Source organism: Lates calcarifer, linkage group LG20 (assembly GCF_001640805.2).
Source record: "Lates calcarifer isolate ASB-BC8 linkage group LG20, TLL_Latcal_v3, whole genome shotgun sequence".
In the NCBI taxonomy this organism is placed as follows: domain Eukaryota; kingdom Metazoa; phylum Chordata; class Actinopteri; family Centropomidae; genus Lates; species Lates calcarifer.
The window spans coordinates 9,712,489-9,732,069 of record NC_066852.1 but is presented as its reverse complement, the minus strand read 5'-3'; the positions used below and the strand labels follow the sequence as shown (position 1 = coordinate 9,732,069).

The window sequence follows — 19,581 nt, the reverse complement described above, 5'->3', positions numbered from 1 at the left end:
GGAAGACACCGGGGGTCAGTGAGGGCTGAAATGTCGAGCAGTAGCCCCCAGATTCCCCCTATTATGAAACTTACATTAAACCCCCCTCCCATCCCCAAAGCTGTAAAGCTAAAGCAAAATGCAGGGATGATATGGAATGTCATTTCTTGCATGCAACAGAAATAGTTAACCAAGAGTTTGTTTAAACAGACAAATATTAGTGATTTTTCACTTGTATAAAAAGTGACACAAATCATTTGAACAGCCTTAATCATCTGACTTTATTGTGAGGCTCTGGCCTACAGCTGATATGATTTCTAAATACATGTACCCCAACTTTTCTTTGTTCCTCGAGATACAGATTTCTTCGCTGTGTAAATGACCTGAAGGTGTTGGTTTGAAACGGCACGGAAATGGAGTCCTTGCAATGTGAAAGAAAAATGAAGAGAACATTAAAACGGCTATAAAATACTGGCAAATAAGCACATTTTCTAAGAATTACACAATGCATAAGACATAAAGTTAACAGGAACAACCTTGAATAAGCATAGCATTTAGCACTTCACACACAAAAAACAGGGGGGGACTTCATTCAGTCTGACTGCCATAGATTGTTAAATTGCCAATGTCTTCTCATCCTGGGTTTTAAAGTTTTGTCTAATTCCACAGGAACACGTGTGAGAATGAATGAAGCCTACAGCATAAACATAGACAACAACCTAAATAAGAAATGGGAATGTTTACACCACTGTTGAGTTAGATGAATCGCTATCTCAATGAAAAAGGCTATGCTCGATAAAAAGCAGTCAGTGCTTGAGGGAGAAGCAATGGATGATGGTTGGTGAATGCATATTGGGCTGTGGTGGCATCAGTATGCTTCTGAAGGTTACTTCAGGGAATGCTGTATGTGTGTCTTTGGGAAAAAAATGACTATGGCTAAAAATCTTATGTGCAGAACATAGGTGTTTTGTACTTGAACTCTGACTGACACACAGACATGGAGTAAAACAGAGGCAGGCAGACGAAGTTGCAAACCTGTTCCCTCAGGCGCTTCTCTTCGTATCTTGTGCGCTCGTTGTTGGCTTTGTTCAGCCTCTCATTGATTTTCTTCTGTTGCGCAGGGCCCCGGCCAAAGAACACGTAATTTACAAAGGCATATTCAAGCAGGGCCAGGAACACAAACACAAAACAGCCCATGAGGTAGACGTCGATGGCTTTCACATACGGAATCTTTGGGAGAGTCTCCCTAAGGTGGGTGTTAATTGTTGTCATGGTAAGCACCGTTGTCACACCTGAGCACAGCAGCACACACACAGAGACAAACAATTCACCATCAGACAGAAATTATACTGTGTTTCACTTTTACATTTACACATACTTTACATTTACATAGACATGATCTAGACCATGATTGCTGCACCATAAAAACACTAAATTAAAAGTAAAATCCTGTACAAAAGCATCACAAGCCCTGTCAGTGTTACATTATCATATATATTATTAGATTACTACTATTGATGTATTAGCATGCAGGCAGCATTTTAATGTTGGATGGAAAACTGTATCGACTTTAAATACTGAAATATGAACAATTTTGTTTGTATTTGTATGACTCTGTAAAGTAACTAGTACCTGAAGGTGTGATATCAATGCAGTGCAGATGAAAGTAAAGTATGAAGTAGCAGAAATTGAAAAAACTATTGTACAAATACCCCAAAATTGTAGTTAAATACAGTTCATGAGTAAATATATTTAGTTACTGTACATCCCATCACTGCTGTATACACATGTATTATGACACTCCCTGTTCTTAAATAATTAGCTCCCTGGAGCCGGTCCTCTTTTTTGGCCTTAGACCAGATATTTCAACCATGGACAGATTTAGACATGTTAATTCAGATATAACTCTAATAGTAAATTTGATAAATGTCATTAATGTCATGACCAGCAGACATTGTTACAGTGTTACTGAGTCTTGTTGGATTCTGTGTACTACTTTAAGGTGATTGGAATACATTTATTGTATTATGAGTATGCATGTGTCTCATATTTTCTCATAATATGTAATAGGTTCTACATAATATGCACATTTACATTGAACTACGTGCTGTTAGTTCCTATGATGATCAGTGGATTTTAATGAGAACAGTTAAGAATGCAGCGGTGGCTGTGTCTTACCCAGGGCCACCCGAGCTGCAGAGGCATCATAATTGATCCAGAAGGAGACCCAGGAGAGGATGGTGATCAAGATGGAGGGCATATACGTCTGCAGGATGAAATATCCAATGTTCCTCTTAATCCTGAAACTCAGCGAAAGCCTTGGATATGATCCTGTAAGGAGAAAGGATGGAGTGATAGTTTAGAAAAGAGCAGGGCAAGAGTGAAAACATCAGTGAAAAAAGGGAGAGAAAGGGGAAACGTTGGCACAACTTAAGAGTTCCAAAGTCTGCACTTTGACAACGCGCAGGGTAGTCATTTCTCCATTTGTTCAGATGGAGCACTTAATTTCCCCAAAGCGATGGATTCCTTTCCAGGGACAAGTTCGATTCCAATTAAACATGGCAGAAAGTCGCAAACACGGCAGATTTTTCTGCAACCCCCTATCTCAGCAGGCAGCTCCAGCATCCCTCTGAGAATTGTCACAGAGAGCTGCTCTGCTTTTCTTTCTCACTTTCTCTGTCCTCTAAACATTACCAAAAGGGCATTTTAGAGGTGCATAATTGCAACGCATGCCATTACACTAAAAGAAGGAGGAAAATATACAGTATGTGGTTTTGAGGCAGTAAGTCATTCCATTGTACATTTTGCAGGAATATATCAGCTGATTGTGCCAACACATTAATTGGTCTTTTGATTGCACTTTAATTTAAACAACCACAACAATACAGTGCTGATGCAAAAAGCAATATAAACATCAAGGCTGGACCACTCTCCTTCGGCTATAGTGAGGTATTTATGAGATTGGAAACTATACAAATTGCTCTAAATAATAGTTAAATTCTGTTCCATGTATTCTATCCACAGTTTTATGTCCAATTTGTCACCAAAGAAAAAAGGCTTGAGATAAGTGTGATGGTTTTAATCTAAAAGGCTATTTGCTATGGGGAACACACAATGATGAATGACCTCATCATCTCCAGGTTCCTGTAAATCTTTTAATGAATCAATACCTTAGCATACATACTTTATCAAGCCTGAGACAAACGCCTTAGATCACCCAAGTACTTTGCAGAATAATGGCTGCAACAAATGTTCACAGATTCCATTAAACTCCAACATGAGAATTACACTTTTGTCGTGCTTTAGCTGTTTATGGGGTAGCTGGGGTCACCTGGAATAAGATTACTGGTGCGTTCACACAAAGGTTTCAAATTATTTCGACTTGCTTTTAGTTATTTCAGTGGGTTAGACGTTAGATGAAATGACGTATACCCCTCCCATGTCCATGCATTAAATATGAAGATACAGGCAGCAGTTAGCTTAGCATAAGGACAGGAAACAGGGGAACACAGCCAGACTGACTAACTTCAAAGGTAACATGATAGTAAGTTAGCTTGCTTGTTAGCTAATGCAAATGTAAAATTAACAATAGCACAATGTAAAATTACTAAAGGTGAAGTATTTTGTCACTGATTCATAAGCACCATTTTCAATGTTGGAGCTGTTTCAGGTTGTTCTTTGTCAAGGCACTGTCATTACACTGCCACTACAAACTGCTACACTAGTGATTCCATATACTTTTAGGTTTAATTCAGTGATGCATCATAATATCAAAGTGTAGTATTGGTGTGTAAAAAGTCAACCTGCAAATTAAAATAAATGAGGAAATACGCAAAGTAGAAGCATATATTTGCACAAATTAGAAATATTCAGTGAAGCAGCAGTAGCAACAAACTCAATTCTTGTACATTTAATTGAAGTGGTTCTGATCTAATAGACACACTGATGATGACATACGTCAATGAACAACCTCAATTACTGTACTTATTAAGAATAAAGACTGTGTTGTGAGTCAATGTTTGGTACTTCAGTTGCATTCTCCCTTTTTTTTTCTTTGCATGTCAGCTCACATTGTACAAATATGTGGAAATGGCCACCTACAATGTGCTGAACTGAAAAGGAAATTGTCTTTCTGCATGACCCAAATATAATCATATTCCCCACAGTGACAGTGACGTATTTACTGATGCCCACACTCACAGCGGTGACACGGATGCAGAGGTGTTTACAGACCATGTAAGAATAATATTGTGTGTGCAGCAGACACTTTTGGCCTAATTACAGTAGTTATGAAACACTTGTTTTGACAGTCTTTACCTGTAGTAAACCTGACCTCCCTGGACACCAAGCGGATGTCCACAATGGAGAACTGAGGTAACTCTAACTTGTCAACGCCTGTCACAGCATTGTCTCCTCCTTGCCAGAAGAATACGATGTCATCTGTGGTATATCCATCTGTGTCAAAGTCAGAGCACATTCAGGGTCGAGATGAGAGAGGAAAACAACATGTGGAGTGTAAGTATGATGAGGAAACAACCATCAAAGTTTCTATTTTAAGACTGTTGCAAGAGTTTGGATAATGAGTAGAGGTCGCTTTGACAAATGAAACACTTGTTTCTATCTAAATCTGTCCTGCATTACAGTCATTCAGGGCTGAGCAACCTAACAACACATTTAGTCTTGGTATCTCTATATGCAGACTTTTGGAGGTTACTGCATTGCAAGAATCTGTGAATATACCTAACATGGCTTCACAGTCATTACCCTGTAATGGTTCTATGGAAAAAAATAGACATTTTGTTTGTAATTCTTCATTTTTTTTAAAGAATTTAACAACAAAAATCAACACAGGAAAGTACATAAATATACTATGATAACTTTATCTCTAAAACATATCCGATTAATTCCTGTATGTTTCAAGGCAAAGTTGCATTAGGTGTTGTAACTGGACAGTGGGAGGAGAAGGAGTTTACAGAGAAATGATTCTGTTTTCTCTCGTAGGACTATGCAGCACAAACACAGAACTACAAAAAAAAAAGAAACAACAACAACAACAAAAAACCTCCTTCAGTTGAAAATGATCCTGCCACAGACTTAAATCTGTCTGTTCCCTTGGCCTGCAATCACATGCTCCACTGTCCAGACTCCTATGGAGCTATATCACTGCATGCATTACTACCTGCATGAATATTCATTAACATGTGTCACTTTGTATGGCGCTCCCACACATTCTCAACTGGCAGTGCAATTGAAAGTGACCACAGCAGTAGATTTATGTCAATAGGCCAGTATGCATTCACTGCAGAGCAATTTCTCAGTCCGGGAAGCGCCACTACATTTCACATTCTACTACCACGCGTCCAGACCTGGATGGCATTAAACTCACTAAGGGACCAGGATTCATTACTATTAAATCTTTCTCTGAGGTTATAGGGTAAGGAAATGTGACATTGTCCATGAAATTGAAACAACTGCCTGCCTAATCAATCACACTGATGGCTAATGTGCACAACCCCCACCAGTGCAGCTTTCCATGAGCATAAACAGCAGATATTCTTGCAACTTTTTAATTCATGGCATATCCATATTTCATTGCTTACTGATGTCCCTGAGGGTAAACACTCTGCAGTTTTATCTTGAGCAGCAAGAACCACAAATATCTGGTGTATTGAGCAAGTGGCTTGATTGATGATGCGGTCAATGAAAATGATCAAGCAAATACAATTTTTAATTACACCACTAGCACATTTTTCTCTTGGGTAATGATTTATCTAAATTAAAGCATTTGAAAACAAAATGATGTGAAACAACTGTCAATTAAATTATATTGTATATGTAAGTCTGCATTTTTCCATTTCCATTTTTTACAACCCACGATGATCTTAGACAGGATTTAAGCACCAAGTGTGCACGCCAAAATGTTAATGTTAATAAAATCCAGAAAATGCATGACACCAATGTGATTTTGGAGTTAAGAGCCATATTGAAGGTTAAGTAAAGTCCCCAGTATAAATGTTTTCAGTTTGCCTTCATCATTCAAAGATCTAGGGGTGGCCCTATCCATCTATCACACTGAGGGAATAGTAATCAATGCACATCATCAAGCACTGTGATTTCTTCTTTATTCCTCAAGGCAGTCATCAACTGCAGAGGTAAAACATCTGACAGATGGCACACATTGGCAGAGATGTCAAATATTTCACTAATGCCTCCTCTAAATTATCCCACACAAATGTAGTCACCAAAAACAAAACCTCACTTAATTACATGTCAATTTATGGTGATTTTAAGGCAGTGTTCAACCAGTGTAAACAGCTCTCATGCTTATTGCTTTGGAAGGCTGCTTAAAGTTCAGTGTGGAGGTCTTTGTGGTGAGAGACAAAATCATTACTCACAGCTTTCAATTTCCAGGGTGCAGTTCTGTTCATCAAGAGGGTACCTCCTTAAGTCCATCATACAAGCAGCAGTGGTGGTTATTCTAAGACAAAGGTGCAGAAACAGAACAGAGACTTAGATGATATCAAAAACACGAGCAGACAAGGACACAGACATCTTATGTATTTTTTTTTTTCAGATGAAGGGAAGAGAGAGGCCATGGTGTATGACAGATGAACTTTGACATTTTGCACATTATGATGAACCACCGTCTCCACCGCTTCCTCATGCAACACTTTAAAAGTAATTGTTTTGTGGTTGTTTGCTGAAAACATGAGAGTGCTGCATCACTTCAATAATTCATGGTGAGCTTTTAAGCTTATACTGTTGTGAAGACATTTTGCCAATACCACATGTATCTCAGTGCGCATTAATGTTCATTAAACTCTGAAACCTTTTAAGGGTCATGTGAGTTGGAGGCTCTCCCTGTGTACATATAGCAGAGGGCAGAGAGAAGAAACCTTTGCTCTCTGGTGTTAAAAGAGTTTGCATTTCGGGTGACTTTTACTATTTTTTCCTGCTTTTCCAGAGACACTTAAACATGATTTATTTTTTATGCTTCTGTGAGTAGTCTGGAGATGTCATTTCTTTTTATGTGGATCACTAAATGCTCAGCCTCTGTATGCAATTTTGTCACTGTGCGTTATTTATTGCTCTGAGATATGCATTTCTGCCAGGTAGCTTTAGGAAAGATGTATGCATAGCAGTTTATTAATGTCAATAAATCCAGTAGCCCAGCAAAAACAGCTTTAGCTACAAATTATACATGTATGGGGTCTTTGGCATTTAACTTATATTTACCAGTGCAGCACATTTTAGTAATTACGTTTCTGCGGTTCATACCAGCTGGTATGTGCTCATCACAACCAGCTTTCATTCACTTACTGCCCTCCTGTGTAAATGAAGCAAAGAAATTAATTTTCAGCTCATCATCCCTGTGTCAGAAGCCACCAGCATGTTCACAGGAAAAGTTTGATGCGCACAGCGTATGTCTGTGTGCATGTTGGAGCATGATGAGAGTGATATGAAGCTTTACCCTTTTGAGCATATTTCACTTTTTGGATACATCATTAATCATGTTTTAGTCAAAGCCACCAATTCTGCTACAGTCTGTTGTTTTACATGAATACAATGAACTAATGTACACAGCCATCTACAGTACCTAGAATTAGTAATACAGTAGATAATAACCTGTTTGCACTGGAAATATACTGCTTGAACACAGGGTTTGTAAATTGGTCATGGTGGGGTGAACAGAGTGCTGTCGGTGGGTAATTGGAAAACAAAATATGTTCTGCTGAAGCTGATTGGGCCAGATTAACACACAAGAGCACAGAGGCCTCTGGGTCCATGATAGCAGAAGGCACCAGAAGGGTAAAGAAAATAATACATAAACAAAATGTGTGACAGGTATGTATTTATTATTCACAATGACACTGAGCTGCATTCTGCTGCACAAGCATTAAGCTGCTCAAGCTGCATTCTGTTCTGCTCTACTGTACTGCACCTCCCTGCTGTCTCACAGTGCTCCTCTGCTGAGAGAGTACAGCAGGGCTACTACTGATACACACTGTGACAGGATAACATCCTGCCTAATTACATTAACAGGAAAGGTCACGTGGCAATCACAATTTCCCAAACAAAAAGTTGAAAGAAAAACATGTCTTTTCCATAATGTCTCTCCTTCTCCCCCCTAGATATTAATAATATTCCAGCTCAGTCTTTCCCTCTCTATCCTCAGCTCTGGTCCTCCATGTTAGATGCTGGAATTTCCTGCAACAATTTGCATCCTTTAACATCTTTGTTTAATAGACAACAAACCAAAGAATCATGCAGCCCTCATATTTTACTATCTTCAAGCAATTGAAATAATCGTTTTATCATGTTCAAATCATTCTTTAAAACCCCAGAGACAATGCACTTCTAAGAATGTGTTGGAAATAAAGCATTAAATGGCAGATTACTTACAGCCTTTGAAAACTTGTCTGAAACATTAATTCTTGATGACTAAATGAGCAATGATGAAAGTTAAAAAACAAAACAAAACAAACAAACTAGAACATAAGAACATCTTTAGGTAGGCCTATCATTTATCAGGAGTTTTATTCTCAGAAACTCCAATGACTCCAGCTGTCGTCAGACTCTGATTAAATCCTGATTGGTGCATGGAAGTATGTGACATCACCTGTCTCCAGCTGAATCCCATTTCAAACAAGAAATCTCTAATGTGAAATAACCAAATCTGTTCCAACTTTGGCAATAAGAAGTGTGTTAATGTAGAATCCAATCATTCATAGTAAGAAGCTGATTTAGAAAATGGCCTTTAAGTAGAATAACAATTAACTATCAGAAATTAACCACAGCCTTTTGTATTGCGACCAAAAAAATACGACAAAAAAAGAAAAAAGGTAAAACAAAGTTGCTGTAAAGTTGCACAATACTGTAGAAACTAAGACATTTAATGAACTAGAGGCCATCTAATGCGCTGCATGAAACCTCAAACTGTCCTCTGTGATCATACATAGGAAGACGAGAGTTAAAGTTACTGCTCTTAAAAGAAGATACCCCTGGCACAGTAGCGTAGAGAGGTAGTGAAATCCTGGCAGAGGCAGCAGCTTGGAGTAATGGACATAAATGAATTCTTTACCCCTTGGCAGAGAGAAAAAAAGAACCCCTCTACGAATAAAATTGACTTTATATGTGACACAAGTCAGGAGAGAATCATCATTGAGTAGGCACAAGTTGGGATGGCTCACAGTGAGAGCCTTGGATTTGGAAATGTCAGCAGATGTAGGTCAGCAACTTACAGTCCCACCAGAGATGGTCAGCAGCAGCAGCAGCCTCAGACCTGATCAGGCACTGCAGTCCCACACTCAGCAGTCGCCTCAGATCTCAACATGATACACTATATTAGTTTCTTTGCATTTTTTTTGGTCATCTCCCTGGACTGGTCATTATCACTAAGAGGTGTGAGAAACCTACATAGGTAAATTATTAAGACTTCTTTAATGTCACTGCAATGCAAATGCAAAAATAAACAAAACAAATAGCTTAGCAGCAGGACGAGCACACAAGGAAGTAAAAGCTTTTATTTTATAATTAAAGGAGCATTCCACTCATTTTTCCAGGCCACTCTTGGCTTCTCTGTCCATGTATCGTGCCAGCATAACACGACAACTAAAAGCAGCCCGGAGGTGGATCCCAGAGGCTCAGCACTACAGACAGGGAGGTTTTCAGATATGTGAGCAATAGTTTTGACACCTACACAGTCTACTCCTGTATCCTTCTCTGTGAGGTAGCTTGCTTGCCAAACGGAGATCACTGTACTATCACAATGCTACAGCATGGTTTAATAAACAGAGGAACATGAGAGAGCAGATTTACAGGAATGGGAAGAGAGAAAACACCATCTGGCGAGAGCTTAGCTCAACAAAGCCCTCAGTGCTCCCAGGACCCAGTGCACTACAAAACTGGATAGTCAGTTTCGCTAACGATGATTCAGCCTCTCATCTCACTGGCGAGTTAGAAAAACCTGCTCTATCGTGCACACCGGGCTCAACACTTTCTACTGACACCGACTTCTTTTTATTGATGTTTGGAATTACTTTCTTTGTTTGCAACACCCAAACTCTCTCCTGCACCACTCAGCAGTCCTCAGAGCCAGCCTCCTCCCTCCTCTCCACATAGAAATAAAGTACAAGGTTACAGTATATCTCACATGTGCAAAAATGACAATTTAAGCAAAGTTTGCAAAAACAAAATTAAGTCTATGCTAGTATTTGGCCACAGCTTTCAAGATCTGATATAGATTCTGGACCCTACAGTTTACATGCACCATCATAGCTCCATCTCTTTATTTGCATACTGGCCACTGATGGGGAGAGGAATCAGGGGCAGAAATGTGCACTCTTAAGTCCACTTTATTTACATGTCATTGGCAGTGATTGAAGAAGTGCTTAACCCCTCTACTGAAGTGAAAGTATTAGTGGAGCAATGTAAAAATACAAGAAAAGTTCCACATTCAGAGATATTGTTTGGCATATTGTTTGACATATTAAAAGAAAAATTATTATTTTTCATTATATGTTAGATTGTTAATATTGATGCATCAGCTAAATAAGCAGTTTTTTTACAGTCGTAACTGGTTGAAGCTAGTTTTAACAGCTTCACACAGTTCAGTGGTTTAGTCCAGTCCAAACCTAGCAACCTAATAACAAACATTTGTATTTATCTTTTTTTTCTTTTTTGTGAGGAAATATGAAAATATCACCACTTTGGACCTCAAATGATTATTTATAATAATACAACATTCTAATAAGTTTAAAGGGGAAATCAGTCTTTGGTGGAATTGCTGAGAACTCATAGTTACCTGAAAGGGTCACAAGCCGAAATGGCTAGAAACCAGGGGTTTAACCTCTGACTAGGCATTATATTACATCAGCTTATATGTAAAGTCTTAATGTGAAAGTACCGGAGTATAATGTTACTTTGCACCACTGGTCATAGGACTGTGGGACACATCTGGTGCATAAAAATCATGATCTGAATCCCTGGAACTTATTGCTTTAACAGGGCAGAGCTGACTATTGTGCTGTCTGCAAACCCTTAAATACTATTAAAGCCTTAAAAATATGGAAAACTGGGTAATAAAGGTCATGAGGACTCACCTGAAATCACTTTGCTTATGTTTTTATGTGATTATAGCATCTTTTAAATAATCCTGATTGCAAACATGTTTTTATTTGTTGAAAAATAATACAATTCTGGAGAAACCTGGAGTTTAAGTTGCAGAATTAAGAAACAAGAAGAGAAGGTGTCCAACATCCAACATGAGATCAGTGGATAAAAAAACACGAGGACACAGCTGTGAGGCAGAGAGAATGCTACCTTATACTTAAAACAAATACAAAAATAGAGTTGGTTGATCAACACAGATCAGCAAAAGCTCAGATTAAAATCAGTGTAAGCAGTAGAAATCAAGGTAAATAGAGGCCGTAAAAAAAGACAAACACCAGCATCAGCACATTTCACAGTGAGTGGATAGGTGAGAGCGCAGCACAAGGTGCAGCAGTGTGTGTAATGTGATTGTCCACAGTTTGTATTCTACTGTGCTCATGAGCGGCACAGGGGATAGATTCAAACAGGCAGTCTTTACAAGAAAATGCATTTAAGACAACAAAAAACCTCAAGCGGTCAGACGTGAGCAGCGCAGCATTCAAATGAACAGAGGATACAACATCTATTGTTAAAGTTCCATCTATTGTTCTGGAGAAAAATGTCCACACAACCCTTGGGCAAAGTCAAACATTTCAACAAAGCCATTTAATTACATGCTTAGAGGAGGCTTGTAAAGGTCCTGGAATCACCACTGCATGCAGATTTATGCACTGCCTCTAATTACTGTACACTGCTGAAACAATGGTCTGGAGGACAGATCCAAGGGTTTGACACCATCTGCCATACACCATTACTGCAGCGGGTGATGAGAACCGTAAACCCCCGTGCAGCGCGTTTGGAGATGAGATGCTGGAGGAGCGGCCAATGCTAATGTCCCTCGCAACACTCTTAGTTCTCTGCTTGTGTCCGGGTGCAAAGCTGGCGGAGGTGCAAATGCAGATATAATGCCATTTTCTTCAGATTTTTTCTACAGTGCTTGTGCCTGCCTGGTGCCTCTGTGGCTCTGGAGAAAGCTACACGTGCTGAGGTGCACCAAGCGGAGCAGCTGGGAATGTTTATTCAGATCAGGTGGTGTATTGTAATGGAGGTGCCATTTTGGCATGAAATGGAACCTGCTTCCACCTGCTTCATTTGGAGGAGGCACAGGAATGTAAAGCTTTTCAGCCACTGTGCATTGAAAAACAATCAAAGTTATATTCTTAATGGCACAGTCACACCTAGCTTAGTGGTTTATTCTCACTAATAAAGTACCCACAACTGCTTGCAGGAGCTATGAGGTCTTCTGAGAGAGGGGGTGACAGAAACTGATCTGATTGGTCTTTATTGAGGCACAATCCAATTCTTTATGCTGATAACATAGTCCTGTTACAAATAATAATTTCATCCTGCTGCAGACCGTTCTAAAGATTCCACCATGCTGCTTCAAGATTACTCTTGGCCATCTGGTCATCAGCTAAAATTAGTTTGCCACGCCCATGTGCATTTGTCACAGAAGGGTAAAGAACAAACGTTAAAGATTCATTTTGCCGACAGAAGTTTGCAGCATCAACAGTAGTGAGACTGCATTTCTACTGTGTTGATAATAGTCTTGTGAAGAGTCATAAAAAGAAAAACTTTTGCCATCACATCTCCTTTTGTGTCAGCACCAATTCAGTAATTCAGAGTTTCTGAATACTGATTATTGCATTAATAATTCATTACTTCATATGATCTAAACCTTGTCACTGCCATTTTCTTTTATTCATGGAACAAAACACGTTCCCAGCTTCTTTGCCGCCATCAAACTACTTTATTTTAATGACTCGCGTTAAGAAAAGCAGCAATCCGTTCTGAGTTAGAACAAACCTCAGGACGCTTTCTTACTTTTAGCCTTCCCCGAGGGATTTTAGATGGGTCCCTCTGTGCACATTAACTGTTGACTGAATTGTCTGGTTTGTCACAGTGATCTGGGACATTTATGTGGTGAGAATTTTGAGCCTTTTTATAGCCTTTCTGGGTCAATAAATCTTGGATTTAATATACCCCTCACACCTTCCAAAACATTATTATTGTTTCTCTTGATTCATACTTAGAAGTTTGTAGACTATTAACTTTATAAATAAAACTTAAAAGTGTGTTTGCTGTTACCAAAAATAAATCTGTCATAATTCATCCTGCCACAGGACCAAATGGCACATAGCAGTAGTAGTGATCTTGTTTTCCGATGCCACATGTGATCATTGGTTAGCTAATTTTGTACTTGCTGTTTTACTCTCACCTGACAGAGGCAAATGACAAAGATAGCACGGCTAGTTTTTTCTGGTCTAAAAATCATGTAATTGAGTATTTGCTCTTCCTCTAGATTTCTGTATACTTGTGATACCATCCCTCCATTTTCTGTATATACTAATTCTGTTTATTTTCAAAGGGGTTGAAGCCTCTCCCAGTATGGATGAATCTTTTATTTATCCTGTACGTTCCAAAAAAGTAAAAAATAAAATAAAAAAGAAATGAAGAAATCCTTCCCCTCTCTATACCATACCAGCTTCCTTTTCTGGGTAATTCCCAGCATGCACCTGGTTAGAGGCAAGAAAATGAGCTAGACCAGTTGCCAGTCAGTCGCTGGGAAAAAGCAGACAAACATATTCTCACTCATGTTAACACCTTGGGGCTGTTTCGAGTGTCTGGTTCACCTGACCTGTTTTGTCTTTGGACTGCAAGAGTAGACCGGAGACAAATGGAATATGAAGTAGTTCTGGAGAAATGTAGTTATATTTAGCCCAAACTATGTAAATGTTGCTAAGCAGCAGCTACTGGGGTGACAAGTAACAATTACGGGGTTAATGCTAAATACTAATGTGTAGTGTGACATATTTTTATAAATCAGATCTGAAAATGGCTGCTAGTACAGGTTCAGGTTCACCTGGTAGCGATGTGCTGAAATGAAGAAAACAAAACCAAAGAGGATATAAAACAACAAAAAATGTATGTCTGTATGTTTAGCCACATGTTAAAATGAGAAATGCTCAGCCATAGAGTGTATAACATTACTGGACATAACAGAGGTAACTGTTTATTAATGTGACACAAAGCAGACTCTGTTCTTACCTCAGTCCATATAAGACAGTGCCATCGGGGTGCAGTCGGATCATACGGTTTTTTACTGTCACACCATGAAGAAAGGACTTCTTGTCATTAAGGAAGTAGGTGTCAGGGAGCCAAAGCTGGTCTGCTACACGGTTGTCCAGAGTCAGGTTTAGGTTCAGCTCACCATAGGCCAAACGCTTATCTCGCCAGCTCTGCTGGAAATACATTGTGATGGTGTAGTCCTGAGGAGAAGGAAAAACTTAAATGAAGTCACAGACAAATAAAACAATTTGGCTGTACACAAGGTCATGAGCTACGGTAATGAGCAATGTTATGTTGATGCCTTAAGAAACAGGCATGGCTTATCAATCAGGGAATAATATATGGACATGCAAAAAATAACAAGTTCACAATCAATGTCAGTTCTAAAATCACAACTGACAGATAGTTGCATAAGTTATGTAGAAGACAATAACAAAGTGGTGCATGCTAACAGACTGACAATATGACAATACAATGACAATATAAAAAATGTAATCCCTCTATTCAGTGCTTTACCACAACACAAACTAAGGAAAGGTAAAAAAAAAAAAGGAAAAGGCAACTTTGATAAGACCATATCAGCAATAAATAAATGCATCTACAACTGTTTAGCTTTTTTTTTTTACACATTCAGAAAAACTAAAGCACTCAGCATTTGTAGAAGAGGACATAGGCAGCAAACCAACAAATACAGCTGTGCTAGTGTTCCTGTGTAATACTGTATCTAACAGGAAAGGTACTCAAGTGAAGATATAATGTCTGCCAGCTAATGCATCATTGCCCCTGTAGTCAAAGTACTGTACTATTGACAGCCAGTGCCATGAAAAACACATATCAGCACATGAGCTTTATGTAAAAACTATGCAGTAAAAAAAATGTTATAATGATTCAGGGAGATTTTAAATATTGTGGAGACCAGTTTACTGCATGTTGCCTTACATTTTCAATATAACACAGATCAAAATATTGGCAGCTGTGCTGAATGGATCATGAGCACTGTGCTTGGTGTTTCCCTACAAATTTGCTCTCATAAAATATTGCATTGCAACCTTGATACTTCAGTCCAGTTGCACAACATAATGCAGTGCACCTCAGCTTTCACATGTTGGAACATTATGCACATTAAGATACCTAGTATCCCATATGTCCCAATTAAGCATTAACAAATTTCTGCGTACAAATGAATAAACACCAAGCTCTTAATGAGCACTCAGCCATACTACTGATAAACAAATCAATCAAACCTCTCATCACATCTGTCATTAAAAATCAACAATTTCAAATGTGGACATGGGAAAAGCCCACTAAGAAGAAAAGAAAAACAAAGGTTTTTTGACACTTTGCATTTACCATTTTTTTTTTTTTTTTTGTTTAATCTGTAATTTTTTTGATATCTCAGCCTTCATCAAGTTTAAAGTAAACACACTATCTACAGTCATTGAGGATTTAATATACTTATTAAGTGTCCCTATGTTCTCAATCTGCATCTTATTCTTGAATTAAACACTTTGTACAGGAGCAAAGACTCGTCAAGCATATCATGAACATATTAAAGCAAAGTCGACTGTGGCTTTGAACAGGCTGATAATCATTTGATCAATCCAGAGGAACAAAGATGAGACAACGAAAGAACAAAAGACGGAGAGGGTGAGAGGAAACACAAAATAGAAAACCATGTGGGAGGATTGAGCTGCACTGTGAGTGACTGTCACACTGAGTGAAATAAAGAGAGTGCTAAAAGACACAATGACGTCATCGCTCAGACTCCAGCCATATTGCCTTCCTCACTACTCAGCCTGCATTTCTAACTGCTCTCAAATCTGTGGAAAAGAATCAGCTGTAATTCTTGGAGAACAGTAAGGAGATTGAACTCTAAGTAGTTCCAGACAAAGAGAAAAAAACAAACATATTTTTCTATATATTATAAAACTCAAGTTTTTGTTTCCATAAAAAAAAGGTAACATTTTTTCCCACCAAAACAGATCAAACCAGTTCGGCAAACACAACTGGCAGTGTTGGTGGGAAGCCGGTGAGGGATCATGTATTTGTTGGGTAGGGTGGCTGAATGGAGGTGTGTGGGAACTGCTGTCTGCCTCCCCAGGTTAGTAGTAGAGTCAGCAGTGACAAAGGCTGCAGTGTGATGGTAAAGTGAACAGATCTGGAAGAAAAAGGAAGACCTACCAGCACAACCACCAAAAAGAAAAAAAAAAGACAAAAACTTACCATGTTTACTTCTGAGATGGAGTCGATGCTCGCTATATTGATGCTCATTCCCACGATGACTGGAGGACCTGAGGTAACGCAAGGAAAACTGATGTCACCACAAAAATACAAAATGAATTACATGCAATTACTGTACTTAGAAATCACTTTCACATGCACCAAGCAAACAGGTGGAGTAGTGATACAAGGTTGAATGTAAGATTATTTTTCTTATTTTTCAGACTCAGATACCTGGATCCCACCCATTCTCCAGCAATGCAATATTCCCAGTTTTAAGTCCAACATCAGATAGAAGATTATGCATTACCTCCACATGTTTGACTATATTGATGTAAAATGCAATTTTTAGTAAATTACCACTCAAATACATAGGCTACTCTTGTAGGGTACAATATTCCAGTGACAAAGCTAATCTAAATCTGCTTCTGCTGCTCAGACACTGTACATAAAACAGCAAGTAAAGATCAGTTACTCTGGGACGCTTACGAAACAACACTGAGAAAATGCACTCATCCATACTAATTTCTAGGCTAGCGATTCATGTAAAGGAACAGGAAGAGCAAACCATGCCTCATTTACATGATTACAGTACATGTTGGAGACATGTAAACAGCTATGCACATCGACTCCCTTACATGTACACTAAACACTTAGCCCACTTCAATATTCAGACAACTTTAGATTTACAAGGATTATCCATTCACAGTGCCCATGTACCCGCAGTCACTGTAACCAGCAGTCTGTGACTGTAGACGTAATGTAAGACTATATGATCATCAACAGAGACACAGATAAGCCTACACAAGACTGTCTCAATTTTAGGAATTAATGAAATATTCAGTGGAAAAATGCATACTTAACATCGGTGTGCTTACAATATACTTTAAGTAATTGCCATGATAAATTATCATTTATCATGTGCTAGGGTATTCCCTGAGCCTCAAGCTCACCCAGAGTTTATTAATTTTGTGGGTGTCAGCTCTTTTCAGATTAGACTTTATCCAAACAAACTCTGGAATATTAGCATCACGCTACAACCACATTTCCTCTTTGGTCAGCACAGACAGTAACAACAAAGAGGCAAGATGCAGAACTACTGGGAGCACTGGAGACATACAGCTACATATTGTGTATTACTTGAGTTTTTTTCTTTTGTTGTTTACTTGATACATTTTCTAAAACAGCGACCCCCGCTTAAAAGGCTGCTACCCCTAGCACTGGCCTTTGAGAGTGAACTAATGTGTTGACAATGATTCCAATGATTCCAAATTTTTTATTATTACAAAGTCTATTTCTATATATTTTTACTTCACCCCCCACCCCCAGCCTTACATGACTTCAGTCACAACTATCAGACCACAAAATGTGAATTGCTGACACAGAAAACAGAAACCGCAGAAACAGTTCAGTGATTGGCTCATGTGGCTGTGCTGAATCAGTATATCCAGATAATGTTCCATGGTATTATAGTGGAAATGACATTAGCATAAGGATCATAAACAACACAGAAAACAGCTCTACTACAGTATGTACTTGATTGCGTACTATATCATCACACTCAAGAGGAACAGAACCTGCGACCTTCTACCTAAATGAAGGATGGCAGTGGATGTGTGATTGCATTACTGTGTGATTTTTCTTGTCTTTCTAGACGCTTTCTCTCACTGCTGTTCTGTTCATATATGTCCTTTTCACTGACTCTCACAAATTAAAACCAGAACGGAAGATGCAAAGGATGAGGAAGAGTACAGATCACTTCATATCATTCTGGTTAGAAGCACTTAGATGTTTGTTCTTTGTCCTTCTTGTTCTTGAACATCTATTTAGCTCACTATTTTTTTCCCATATTTAAAACTTAGCAGGGCCTCATTTCCTACACAATCTTATCTGCACAATATGACTGCCATAATCTGTGAGGTATCTGCCATAATCTGTGAGTAATCTTTAAACATATTTCTTAAGTTCAAATAGCGTTGTGTCAGGCAGGAGTCATCAGTAAACAGTTGTTAACATCTTGGTAATAATGTGATACAGTTTACACATTTCATGCAAAAACACCAAATTAGGTGCAGAGAGTTACAGACCACTGTGACTCACACAGAATGGGGTGATTCATTTCTATGCTCAGCTGATGGATGTGCTGCACAGGTTCACAAGTATCATCTTAAAGTCTTCTTTAACCAGATCAGATCTACAGCTTCTTGACTGAATCCTCTCAAAATACACAGCTTTGAAATGCAAAAAGAATGGAAAAAAGATCTTGACAGTTACTGTAGACAGCAGGAGGAGTGGTGATGTTTATAGGTTGCAGATTTGCACAGTTCAGAGCCCATAAAGATTGACAATGTATAAAAATTCCTAATATAACCCTAATCTGTCCAAATACCCTCATCAGCCTGAAGTAAAGATGACAGGAGCAGGAAGAGGCTAAATGACTATACCTCTGATTATTGGATATGGATAAAAATACAGTCCAATCAAAGCTGCCAGTCTGCACTTTACCTTCACTGACTATAGTTTTTATCACTATAAGAACAGAAATTGTGTGCCTGGCTTCATTGATTGGAGCTCACTGTACATCCAGTTGTATGAAACAAGAGAGGAATGTGCACATTTGTCCAGAAACATTTTGCTTGAACAAAAATATCAGTTACAAACATTTATAGTAGCATTTGTTTGTACACTGCATTGGGGCATTTCAGTGTATTCCCACACCCTAAAACAAACAAAAACTAGACTTGAATGAAAGTACTTAGCACCCCACACAATTTAGAATAGAAAGTCACGCTGACCCTGAACAATGGTGAAGCCAAGGATTTTGATGATTAAGGCTTAAACATGTGGTTTAACACATGTTTCTTTGTATGATCTGGATCAGAAGGCCTCCGTCAGGGTTCACTGCCAGGGTCTTATTTTAACCTTGGACCACAAGGACTGTTTAAATCCTATTGTACCTCATTCACAAGTGATGAAGTGTCTCTTACCTTACACACTGTTCCGATGAATACACATTACAAATCCCTAGCTGCACTTACATCACACATATTAATGCATGAATCCACCTGGGCTTTAAGCGGCTATTGTGATGCAGCTTGCAAATATAATTGTATCGGCATACAGTACATGCATGTGCTGCACACCACCTGGGCATAAAACATT

The 19,581-nt window shown here is 38.7% G+C and overlaps 1 protein-coding gene across 2 annotated transcripts in view; it reads right to left on the bottom strand.

The window, feature by feature from the left end:
• The window catches only part of gabrb4 (gamma-aminobutyric acid type A receptor subunit beta4), a 53,757-nt gene that overhangs the window by 7,551 nt on the left and 26,625 nt on the right, over positions 1 to 19,581 (bottom strand). Inside the window, exons 3-9 of one of the 2 annotated variants that reach the window (XM_018692242.2) lie at positions 16,423 to 16,490; positions 14,179 to 14,399; positions 6,375 to 6,457; positions 4,297 to 4,434; positions 2,158 to 2,310; positions 1,015 to 1,271; positions 311 to 400 (exon numbers count right to left, since the gene is read on the bottom strand). In XM_018692242.2, the coding sequence (XP_018547758.1) occupies positions 311 to 400; positions 1,015 to 1,271; positions 2,158 to 2,310; positions 4,297 to 4,434; positions 6,375 to 6,457; positions 14,179 to 14,399; positions 16,423 to 16,490 (1,010 nt within the window). The remainder of the gene's footprint in view (positions 1 to 310; positions 401 to 1,014; positions 1,272 to 2,157; positions 2,311 to 4,296; positions 4,435 to 6,374; positions 6,458 to 14,178; positions 14,400 to 16,422; positions 16,491 to 19,581) is intronic. The other variant, XM_018692244.2, reaches the window with a different exon arrangement.